The sequence below is a fragment of the Rhinopithecus bieti genome, unplaced genomic scaffold (assembly GCF_001698545.2).
Source record: "Rhinopithecus bieti isolate Rb0 unplaced genomic scaffold, ASM169854v2 scaffold_1527, whole genome shotgun sequence".
NCBI lineage: Eukaryota > Metazoa > Chordata > Mammalia > Primates > Cercopithecidae > Rhinopithecus > Rhinopithecus bieti.
This window is the reverse complement of record NW_016803625.1, coordinates 60,978-72,916: the sequence shown is the minus strand read 5'-3', so window position 1 is coordinate 72,916 and position 11,939 is coordinate 60,978. Positions and strand designations below refer to the sequence as shown.

Below are 11,939 nucleotides of genomic sequence, written 5' to 3'. Positions count from 1 at the left end.
TCTAATTGATTCTTCTCTCTTTTCTTTTCTATTAGTTTAGCTAGTGGTCTATATATTTTATTACATTTTTCAAATAATCAGCTGCTGAATTCATTGATTTCTTTCAAGGGCTTTTTGTGTCTCTGTCTCCTTCAGTTCTGCTCTGATCTTGGTTATTTCTTGTCTTCTGCTAGCTTTTGGGTTTGTTTGCTCTTGGTTTTTTCATTCTTTTAGTTGTGATGTTAGGGTGTCAATTTGAAATCTTTCTAGCTTTTTGACATTAGCATTTAGTGCTATAAACTTCCCTCTTAACACTGCTTTAGCTATATCCCAGAGATTCTGGTACATTGTCTCTTTGTTCTCATTTGTTTCAAAGAATTTCTTAATTCTACCTTAATTTCATTACTTACCCAGGAGTCATTCAGGAGCATGTTGTCAATTTCCATGTAGTTATGTGGTTTTGAGTGGGTTTCTTAATCTTGAATTCTAATTTGATTTTGCTGTGGTCTGAGAGACTGTTTGTTATGATTTCAGTTGTTTTGCATTTGCTGAGGAGTGTTTTACTTCCTTATGTGGTCAATTTTAGAATAAGTGTCATGTGGCACCAAGAAGAATTTATATTCTGTTGTTATTGGGTAGAGAGTTGGTCCACTTGATTCAGAGCTGAGTGCATGTCTTGAATAGTCTTGTCAATTTTCTGTCTCAGTGATCTAATATTGACAGTGGGGTGTTAAATTCTCCCACTATTATTGTGTGGGAGTCTAAGTCCCTTTGTATGTCTCTAAGAACTTATTTTATGAATCTGGGTGCTCCTGTATTGGGTGCATATATGTTTCAGATAGTTAGCTCTTCTTGTTGAATTGATCCCTTTACCATTACGTAATGGCCTTCTTTGTCTCTCTCTTTTTTTTTTTTTTTTTTTTTAAAACAAGCAAATTTTATTAAAGGACAATTTTGCATGGTTTACTTTTCACCAGTCTGTTCTGGCATGCTTCTAATGATGTCAGAGTCACCTGGATCAATGATAGCCAGTGTGCACACTCTGTAGTATTTTCCGCATGCTGTGCCCAGTTCAGTATTATTTCCACTGTAGTGATGGACACCAGTTTTAGCCAACATTGCATAGTACTCTATTTCAGATTTCCTCAAAGCTGGGCAGTTGTTAGCAAGAATGACCAATTTCGCTTTGCCTTGTCTGATCATCTTCAGAGTCTGCTTGTACCCCAGGACATACTTCCCACTTTTCATAACGAGTTGGAGCCTAGAGTTGATCGACTCCAGCGACTTTTTCATCTTCTTTGCGGCCACCATCTTCCTGCCTCAGGTGCGGGACGGCCCCCAAGCAAGAGCAGCCGCTAAGATGGCCGGGGAGCGAGAAAGGCTCTTTGTCTCTTTTGATCTTTGTTGGTTTAAAGTCTGTTTTATCAGAGACTAGGATTGCAACCCCTGCTCTTTTTTTTGTTTTCCATTTGCTTGGTAGATCTTCCTGCATCCCTTTATTTTGAACCTATGTGTGTCTCTGCATATGAGATGGGTCTCCTGAATACAGCACAGTGATGGGTCTTGACTCTTTATCCAATTTGTCAGTCTGTGTCTTTTAATTGGAGCATTTAGCCCATTTACATTTAAGTTTAATATTGTTATGTGTGAATTTGATTTTGTCATTATGATGTTAGGTGGTTATTTTGCTCGTTAGTTGGTGAAGTTTCTTCCTAGCATCGATGGTCTTTACGATTTGGCATGTTTTTGTGGTGGCTGATACCAGTTGTTCCTTTCCATGTTTAGTGCTTCCTTCAGGAGCTCTTGTAAGGCAGGCCTGGTGGTGAAATCTCTCAACATTTGCTTGTCTGTAAAGGATTTTATTTCTCCTTCTACTTCGCTTATGAAGCTTAGTTTGGCTGGATATGAAATTCTGGGTTGAAAATTCTTTTCTTTAAGAATGTTGAGTATTGGGCCCCACTCTTTTCTGGCTTGTAGAGTTTCTGCCGAGAGATCCGCTGTTAGTCTGATGGGCTTCCCTTTGTGGGTAATCCGACCTTTCTCTCTGGCTGCCCATAACATTTTTTCCTTCATTTGATCTGTGGTGAATCTGACAATTATGTGTCTTGGAGTTGCTCTTCTCGAGGGGTATCTTTGTAGCGTTCCCTGTATTTCCTGAATTTGAATGTTGACCTGCCTTGCTAAGTTGGGGAAGTTCTCCTGGACAATATCCTGAAGAGCATTTTCCAACTTGGTTCCATTCTTTCTGTCACCTTCAGGTACACCAATCACACAAAGATTTGGTCTTTTCACATAATCCCTTATTTCTTGGAGGCTTTGTTCATTTCTTTTTACTCTTTTTTCTCTAAACTTCTCTTCTTGCTTCGTTTCATTCATTTGATCTTCAATCACTGATACCTTTTCTTCCACTTGATTGAATCGGGTACTGAAGCTTGTGCATATGTCACATAGTTCTCGTGCCATGGTTTTCAGCTCCATCAGGTCATATAAGGTCTTCTCTATGCTGTTTATTCTCATTAGCCATTCATCTAAACTTTTATCAAGGTTTTTAGCTTCTTTGCAATGGGCTCAAACATCTTCCTTTAGCTTGGAGAAATTTGTTATTACTGATCTTCTGAGGCCTATTACCGTCAACTTGTCAAAGTCATTCTCTGTCCAGCTTTGTTCCATTGCTGGTGGGGAGCTGCATTCCTTTGGAGGAGAAGAGGCACTCTATTTTTTGGAATTTTCAACTTTTCTGGTGTGGTTTCTCTCCATCTTTGCTGTTTTATCTACCTTTGGTCTTTGCCGATGGTGACCTAGAGATGGGTTTTGGTGTGGATGTCTTTTCTGTTTGTTATTTTTCCTTCTAACAGTCAGGACCCTCAGCTGAAGGTCTGTTGGAGTTTGCTGGAGGTCCACTCCAGACCCTGTTTGCCCATGTATCACCAGTGGAGGCTGCAGAACAGTAAATATTGCAGAAGAGCAACTGTTGCTGCCTGATCCTTCCTCTGGAAGCTTCATCCCAGAGGGGCACCTGGCTGTATGAGATGTCGGTGGGTCCCTACTGGGAGGTGTCTCCCAGTTATGCTACTTGGGGGGTCAGCGACCCACTTGACAGGCAGTCTGTCTGTTCTCAGATCTCCAGCTCCATGCTGGGAGAACCACTACTCTCTTCAAAGTTGTCAGACAGGGACGTTTAAGTCTGCAGAAGTTTCTGCTGCCTTTTGTTCAGCTATGCCCTGCCCCCAGAGGTGGAGTCTACAGAGGCAGGCAGGCCTTCTTGAGCTGCGGTGGGCTCCACCCAGTTTGAGCTTCCGGTCATTTTGTTTACCTACTCAAACCTCAGCAATGGTGGACATCCGTCCCCCAGCCTTGCTGCCACCTTGCAGTTCAATCTCAGACTGCTGTGCTAGCAGTGAGTGAGGCTCTGTGGGCATGGGACGCTTTGAGCCAGGCGCAGGATATAACTCCTGGTGTGCCATTTGCTAAGACCATTGGAAAAGCGTAGTATTAGGGTGAGAGTGTGCTGATTTTCCAGGTACTGTCTGTCACAGTTTCCCTTGGCTAGGAAAAGGAATTCCCTGACCCCTTGCACTTCCTGGGTGAGGTGATGCCCCGGCCTGCTTCGACTCACACTTCATGGGCTGCATCCACTGCCCAACAAGCCCCAGTGAGATGAACCCAGTACCTCAGTTGGAAATGCAGAAATCACCCATCTTCTGTGTCACTCATGCTGGGAGCTGTAGACTGGAGCAGTTCCTATTCAGACATCTTGGAACCCTAATAATTCTATGTGTTTTAAAGAAATAAAAAGAAAACAATACTGTTATATTTACCCAGATATTTACCATTTCTTATGTTCTTCATTCTTACTGAAGATTTCTTTCAATCTGATATTTATCTTCTGCCTAAAGAACTTCCTTTAGTATTTCTTGTACTGCAATCCTGCTGGCAATATTTTTTTTTCATTTTCTTTTGCTTAAAAATGTCCTTATTTTGCCTTTAGACTTGAAGAATATTTTCACTGGGTATAGAATGCTGAGTCACCTCCATTCTGCTACTAAACCCATCCAAATATTTTTTAGACTTCAGATTTGTGTTTTTCAGTTTTAGAATTTCCATTTTAAGTATATTCCACTTCTCTGCTGAAATTTATTTATTGTGCACATATTTTCCTTTGTGTACCTGAGCTAGTTATAATAGGTTCTTTAAAAATCCTTGTCTACCATTTGTAACAAATAGATCTCTCAGATTGGTCTCTGTTTATTGTATTTTCCTCTTGAAAATGAATCATAGTTTACTGGTTGAGTAATTTTGGATTTTGTCCTAGATGTTGTGAAATGCTATATTATGGAAACTCTGTTATATTCCTCCAAAGAGTATTAATTTTTGTATTTTAGAAGGCAGTTAACTTGGTTGGACTTGAATTGTAAACTCTGTCTCTACAAGCAGCTCTAATCTTAATTCATTTCTTTTATTTTTGGCTGGAGTCTGTCCACTGCATGCATGGTTCAGGGACTAGCCAGAGATTTGAGGAGAGTCTATATACAGAATTTGGGACTCTCTTTATTCTGGTTGCTTTGAACTCTCTTCTCTGGTTCTTCAGGCCAGAAAGACTGTGGTTTTTCTCCTGGAGTTTTAGACACCTTGTGTAGGAGCAACTTTTATCTGTCCTAAGGCTACCAACTATAAAATGTGGGAACATCAACCCTTGTTTTGGTTTACTCTCTGGTGCCTTTAGGTTGCTGCTTTTTATATTTTGTTTAGAGTTTATAGTTGTTATCTGCAGGAGAGTCAGATCTGGTAGGATCTGACAATAAGTGAAATCCTGATTGGTTCTTTTAATATCCACTTGATTCTTTTAATATCAACATCCTTTCTGCCTATCTTGGTTTCATGATATCTTATTATATGGATATTGCACCTTCATTACTCTTTGAAATCTTCCATATACTATTTCAAACTCATTTTCATAAAATAAATTCTACCTCAGATATAATCTATTCTTCTTATTTTTATTTGGTTTATTTTTTTCGTATTTATTTTAGAATTTTGCAGACCTATTTTGAATGCTTTTGTTTTTGTTTACTCTCTTCCCTCTGTGCTCATGGCTTTCTATTGAACTGTTTTATGTTGTCTCTACTTAGTTCTCTGTGCCCCAGTAAAAAGCCAGGATTTATAACATGTTCCACAAATGCATGGGAATATGGAAGACCTAATTATGTAACCAATAAGTATCTTAGATTAGCTTATAGTACTAAGATTGTGTTTTTGTGTTTACTTCCTTAGGTTCACAGCTGCTGAAAAAGCCAAAGCCTTCATCAGTAAGTCTGCTATTTTTTTGTTGTTGTTAGCCTCCTTTTACATATGAGGGAACTCATATCAGGCCCTGATTTCAATCAGTGAGACTCACTTCTGTCCCCTTTTTGCAAGAAACACTTTCAGCTCCCCTTCCTCCACAGAAGTCACATCATTCCTCTCTGACCTGAATGGAAGCAAGTTTGACACTCCACCCTTCATCTACCCTTTGGATATTTTACTTTGTTTCTGATGCATGGTGGTGTTTATTTTTACATGAATTTGACTATGTCTTTTTTGGTTTATGTTAGTATGTAACTCATCATTACTATGTATTTGGAGTATACAGTATTTTCAAAGCATAAACTTATTGTAGTGATTTGACCCTGAAATCTAGGCAAGTTCTCTCTTCCCTTCTCTCTTCCCTATTACATACAGTATTATTTTGCTTATACATTTTATGTCTAGAAGTATAATACACCTTTTTTTCTATTTTACTTAACAGTAGATATGGTCTTACTTGTGTGAAGCTAGGTCTCTTAGAATAAAGCCGAGGAAGATTGTTAGTGAGTATTTATGTTTTAGGAGGGGTTTCAAGGGAGAAGAAAGGATGGTATTTGTGTATAGAAAACATTGTAATTTTAGGGTTGGAATCTGGTGTACAAATGTGTGTATTACAATCTTGGCTCTACCATGTAGTAGCTCTGTAATGCTAAAAAGATACTAGATCTCTCTAACTCTCATATTTCTTACCAACAGTTGGCAATGGAATTTATATTAGAGAGGAAACTTAATTTTCTTCAGAAAAGACCTTAATAGGGCTCTTGGTATAGATGATGGAACATTTGGGGTGTGGGTAAATCATATTGCAAAATAATAGGATAGCTAAACTGCTCTGTAGGCAAAAATAAGGTACATTTTTTTTTTTTTTACATTTTTTTGGTATGGAGGATAGGCTATCAGGCCAAGGCATAATGGGAGATGAATAAGCACTGGAAATTCTCCAGTGATATTGTGGCTGAAGGATATCTTTAGAATAAAATATTATATTCAATTTAAAGTTGCTTATTTTCTGAACTATGACTCTGTCCTCTGTTTTCATAGCCCCAAAATGTCAGTAGATTTTCCCAAACTTGTCAATGCCTTATATGAAATGTTTGTATGTGTATTTATAATTTTAATGGAAATGGAATCATTAGGTGGTTCATAAACTAAATGAAATCAGAAGAAACAGTAGAATAAGCCGGAGAAGTATAGGAAAACATAATCATTGGGAATTTGCAGAAATCTCAAGGACTTTAGTATTCTATACAGTTTTGAGACTATCATATCAACTGAGAGACTGCAGTAACAAGTGGTTACAAAAATGAGGTGGGGGTGGAAGGCAAATTGAGCTAAGTTCTTGGTTGGATGTGGGGGGTGTTAAAAAATCAGCTTAAGGCAGTTGTGGGATCATAGTGAAATGTAACCTGAAGGTAGGTATGCCCATTGTCTGATCATCTGTAGACTAATTCTGACCACAAGTATTTGCAGTTGATAACAATTATTCATGGTAGATATGTTCTATAAAGTTGCCAAAAGCACTGAATTAGTGAATATTGAATTAAGGGAAATACAGTGTTTGGTCCTTATGAACCTCCGGTCTTAACATTTTTATCAACTTATCAATACATTACCTTGTCATATGTGTGTTTCTGGTAAAAGACACCTTATTTAATGTATACTACTGATTTGATAGCATTGAACTCCTGGCCTCCAGCAGTATAATTCAGTTCTGAACAAAGCTTATCTAACACATGTATTTTCTTCCTAAAGCACATCATGACCTTCTTGTGCTTAGGAACACCAGATACCACTTCGTACTTCACTTGGGGACCATTTTATACAGTGAAATCGCTGACAAAAAGCACAAAAATGTGAAAAGTGACATTAAATCGTCCATGAAAAGGACGTTTGTTACATGTATGAGAACTGAAACAAAGAAACCCAAAATGTTACCTGTCACCTTCTTCAACCTCAGCTAGGATTGTACACACTGGGGGGGCTATATTGTTTTCCTGCTCTGTGCCATGAAAACATAGTGAATATTGATTCTGGAATTACAAATAAATTTTAGCAAGTAGGCAATCTCACAAATACAGAATCCACAAATAATGAGGATCCACTGTATTTTAATTTGACAGGCATCATTATGTGCTTAGGACTTGGTAACTGCAGCAGAATCTTCAACTCTGTTTCCAATATTACAAACAAAAATAAAAAGTAAAATTGATCTTTAGATATTCCTATTTAAAACATGGTTAGAATAAGACTAGCTTAATACCTTTGTTTAGAGGTTTTGTTTTCATAGCTGTAAATATGCATCTACATCAGAAAATTGAAGAAGAAAGTTTCTAAAAATTTAAAGCTCAGAAATTTAGCCTTAGACTTTCTAACTGAAGAAAATTATAGAAACATTTTAGTAGTTTGATACAGTAAAATCGATTTTACTCTACATTCCCAGAAGTCCAATTGGTTTTAAAGTGTGAACACTTAAAAACATTTATGAAAACACAGTAATTACTAATAAAGTATATACAAATTAGGAATAATCAAAGATTTCCCCTTCCTACCCTCAATTTCAAAATAAGTCAAACAGTTATCTAACCCAACAAATCAGGCCAAAATGACTGGATAAAAGCTATAGCATTCAAACAAAAAATTTTAAAGTCATCAATGACAAAAATGTAGTTTCAGGTATCTCACTTCAGAGAAAGAATCATATTTTTAAAATCTGGGCAACCAGAGTCTATCAACTATTTAGGTATCTCTGTCTCTTCTTCTCATTTATTATCCTTGGGCAGCTAAGTTTCATCCAATATAAAAATTATTTATAGCAACAGGAGACACTTTTATTTTTTAAAAAGTAACTATATGTGATTTTTGTTAGGGAAAACTCCAAGGAAGGATGCAAGATTTATGAAGTATCAGCATAAGAATAAGAAAGATGGCTCAGCACAAGACAATAGAATAGCAACTGCTTTTTAAATGTTAGAAATGAAGTGCCTAGTTTCTGCCACATGGGCCACTGTCAGAACATAATAATTAGAAGCATTTTTTCATCTCCTAAGCTTTAAAAAGCTCAGCATTATAGGCAGCTAATTAGCAAGCTGAATTTCTGTATCAGGTGTGATAAGGGAGATAACTTAATGGCATTATTTGATTGAGCCATAATCCCTTGCTTGGCCTTCCTTTTCTCTAAGGAATGACTGCCTTTAATTTTCAGCTCCAGGATTAGAAAAGCACTCTGTGATCAGATAATAGACATATATTAGCTCTACCATTAGAGAGCTTGATTTTACAAACTTGGTCTCACTAGCACAATGGTTGATTTGAATAAATGAAATGTAGCACCTAATACTATTGTCTGGTACATGATGAGAAAGCAGTACATATTTATTGATATTAATGGAATTGAAAAGAACAGAGTCTCATAGATAAAAAAAAAAAAAAAAACTTACCTACTTTTCTTTATATACCACCATTTGGATTATTAGATACTAGAGTGGGTGGACAATGAAAGGCATTAGCTACATGAGCAGGTTAGATACTAATTGATTTAGAACTTCTACTGTAGATTTTGAGGGTATTTTCAGTAATATAACTGTATGATTCCATTTTATAGATATCTCTGTAAGTAAACTTAGAAATAAAGATTGGTATAAAATATACAAAGAAATAAGTGATTAACTCCTTTACCTTATTTCTTACCTAACTCTTTTTTTACCATATAGTAACATAAAACTACAGACTCCCAAATACGTTGTTTCTAGGTCAGGCCATGGGATTTTGCTTAGTTTTAAGGATTTTGGCTGAAATGTGTCAAAACTAAGTGGACCAAGGGCCTAGGGGGTGTTAACAAATAGTAAAATACATGCTTTGACTTGGTTAGACATTGCTTAGACCATTAATCATACTCAGATCAGTTGACTAAATTGTCTAGCTCCCTGTTTTGTTTCCATTTCCGTTCGGTTATCAATACAGAGAAAACATCTTGCAGGATGGTTTATTTTCTACTTGTCTGGCATTTCTTAATATATTCTGCTTTGTCTTTCAAAGATAAATGCAACAATTTTCAATAATTTAAAAGAATAGAAAAACTTTTTTTCTATTCTTGCAGAAATCTCAAGGACTTTAGTTTTCTATACCGTTTTGAGACTATCATATCAACTGAGAGACTGCATTCTGATGGCCTGATTCTATGCTTCCCTATGTGTCCTAGAAAGAGGGCAAGCCCATTAATGTAGGATTTGATTTCCCGACAAAAGTTCTGTACTTATCAAAGCAGATACCTGCAAGCAGTCCATTTTCTCATATGGTAGGCATGTCTCCTGTTTTATGATCCTCACAAACAAATGGCAAGAACAGTTTAAAGTTTAATTTTCTTACTTATAGTAAGATATGCTTTATCTTTTTTTGATCATTGCCAGCCATGTCTTAGTTTTTTTTTTTTTTTTTTTTTTTTTTTTTTTTTTTTTTTGAGTCAGGGCCCTTGTTCCCCAGGCTAGAATGCAGTGGTGCAATCTTGGCTCACTGCAGCTTCGGCACCCTGGTCATCAATCCTCCTACCTCAGCCTCCCAAGTAGCTAGGACTTACAGGTATACACCAGCACCCACAGCTAATTTTTGTATTTTTAGTAAAGGCAGGGTTTTCACTATGTTACACAGGCTAGTCTTGAACTCCTGAGTTCAAGCAATCCACCTGCCTTGGCCTCCAAAAGTGCTGGGATTACAGGCATGCACCACTGTGCTCCACTGACTCATAGTTTTAATTATCTAGAAGCAGATGAAAGGGGAGAGAACCAACATGCTGCATTATTGAGTACTTATCTTGTGACAGATTATATGTTAGAATATTCTAAACACATGGTCATTTTTTATCCTCCCAGCAATCCAGGGAAAGAGACACTCCTCACATTTTACAAGAAATGGTTGAGACAAAATGACATGGTTATTAAGTGGAAAATGTTGCTAAATCTGGATTCAAAGCCAAATCAGAAGCATGACATCAAGAGGGGCTACCAAGGAACCAGAGAGCACAACATGCTCTAAGTTCTTTTGGAAACATCGGTCACCCATTTTGCAGAATCAGATGTGTAGCTTGATTATTTGTGTCCTTATTCTTTTTACTATGCTAATTTCCCTCTCACAACAGAGAATTTTTCTTCTTTTAAAACTAATGTTTGAAAGCTATTGACCTAGAATTATCATCACATTTTTCTGACTTCAAATATTCTGAGTAGTAACAGAAATATATTCTCCATCATTTTACTGCTAACCAGTTTGATTGTTGAAACAAAGGGAAGGAACCAGCTCATGAAAAGTAACATATTGGCTGGGCATGGTGGCTCATGCCTGTAATCCCAACACCTTAGGAGGTTGAGGCAGGAGAATCATTTGATAATAGGAGTTCAAGACCAGCCTGGACAAAATAGTGAGTCCACATCTCTACAAATAATAGTAATATAATAAAATATAAGTGAGAAATGCTTTAATGCTTTATCTATTTTTATTTACTTATTTATTTTGAGACACAGTCTTGTTCTGTCACCCAGGCTGGAGTGCAGTGGCACTGTCTTGGCTCTTTGCAACCTCTGGCTCCCAGGCTCAAGTGATTCCCATTCCTCAGCCTCCCAAGTAGCTGGGACTACAGGTGTGCACCACCACACCTGGCTAATTTTTGTGTTTTTAGGAGAGGTGGGGTTTTGTCATGTTGGCCAGACTGGTCTCAAACTCCTGCCCTCAAGTGATCCATCTGCCTTGGCCTCCCAAAGGACTGGAGTTGCAGGTTTGAGCCACTGTGCCTGGCTGAGACTTTTAAAAAGTATTATATGTTGTGTTATATTTGCCTCCAGGTTGAAAACTCTCTCTCCAAAATACAGATGGGTTGGAGATCTTCACTCTGGAATAGAAGTAGCCCATGTGAGGATGCAGGAGTCTAAAAACATAAAAATAAATAAAAAACCCGAGAGAGTAAAACACATCGAACACAGTGGATGAGTAGAAAAAGCATAAGGCCTTTGGATTCAAGAGAGGGAAAGGGATGCAAAGAAGTAGAAAATCCCCCACTGAAAATTTTTCTCAAGACATGCTAGAAGAAAGAGAGGCCAGCATAGAGAGCTTTTCTAAGTGTGGAGCCATTTCTTTAGCCAAGGTTAGAGTGGTCATGAAGAGAACAGTTTTGACCTGGAAATAGGGATTACATTGGAAGAATTCAAATATATAGGACTTCCCCCTCAAGAGTAAAAAATTCACTTTTTATTTTTTTTTAGTCTTCTAGCGCAGGATTAGGGGACAAAGTAAAAGAATCAGGAAGTGAAGTTTTATATAATTATGAAGGCCGGATTGTTGTGTTAACTATGATAAATGGAAGTAACATGAGAGTGGGTACTTACGAATTATATAACTTTGCTCTGATATTACCATAATGTAATCAAATGGGATGTGTCCTACAAATGACTGTATAGGTTCTTTTTGAAAAGGGCACGGTTGGGGAGAGGATGTAAAAGAGAAAACCATGAAACAAAGGCAAGAGAACTACCACGTTTTAAATAGTGGTGTATAAATTTTATAAAATCATAAACAAATTTTAACTGGAAGAAACCTTAGAATAATGATGATAATAATAGTTTTTAGCTAGT

At 37.2% G+C, this 11,939-nt stretch overlaps 1 protein-coding gene across 1 annotated transcript; it reads right to left on the bottom strand.

The window, feature by feature from the left end:
• Nucleotides 1-882: 882 nt before the first annotated feature.
• On the bottom strand, nucleotides 883-1,368 carry LOC108541289 (60S ribosomal protein L30-like). Its single transcript, XM_017890762.1, has one exon. The coding sequence runs from the start codon at nucleotides 1,288-1,290 to the stop codon at nucleotides 943-945; it is 348 nt and encodes a 115-aa protein (XP_017746251.1). The 5' UTR covers nucleotides 1,291-1,368; the 3' UTR covers nucleotides 883-942.
• Between the last annotated feature and the right edge of the window lie 10,571 nt (nucleotides 1,369-11,939).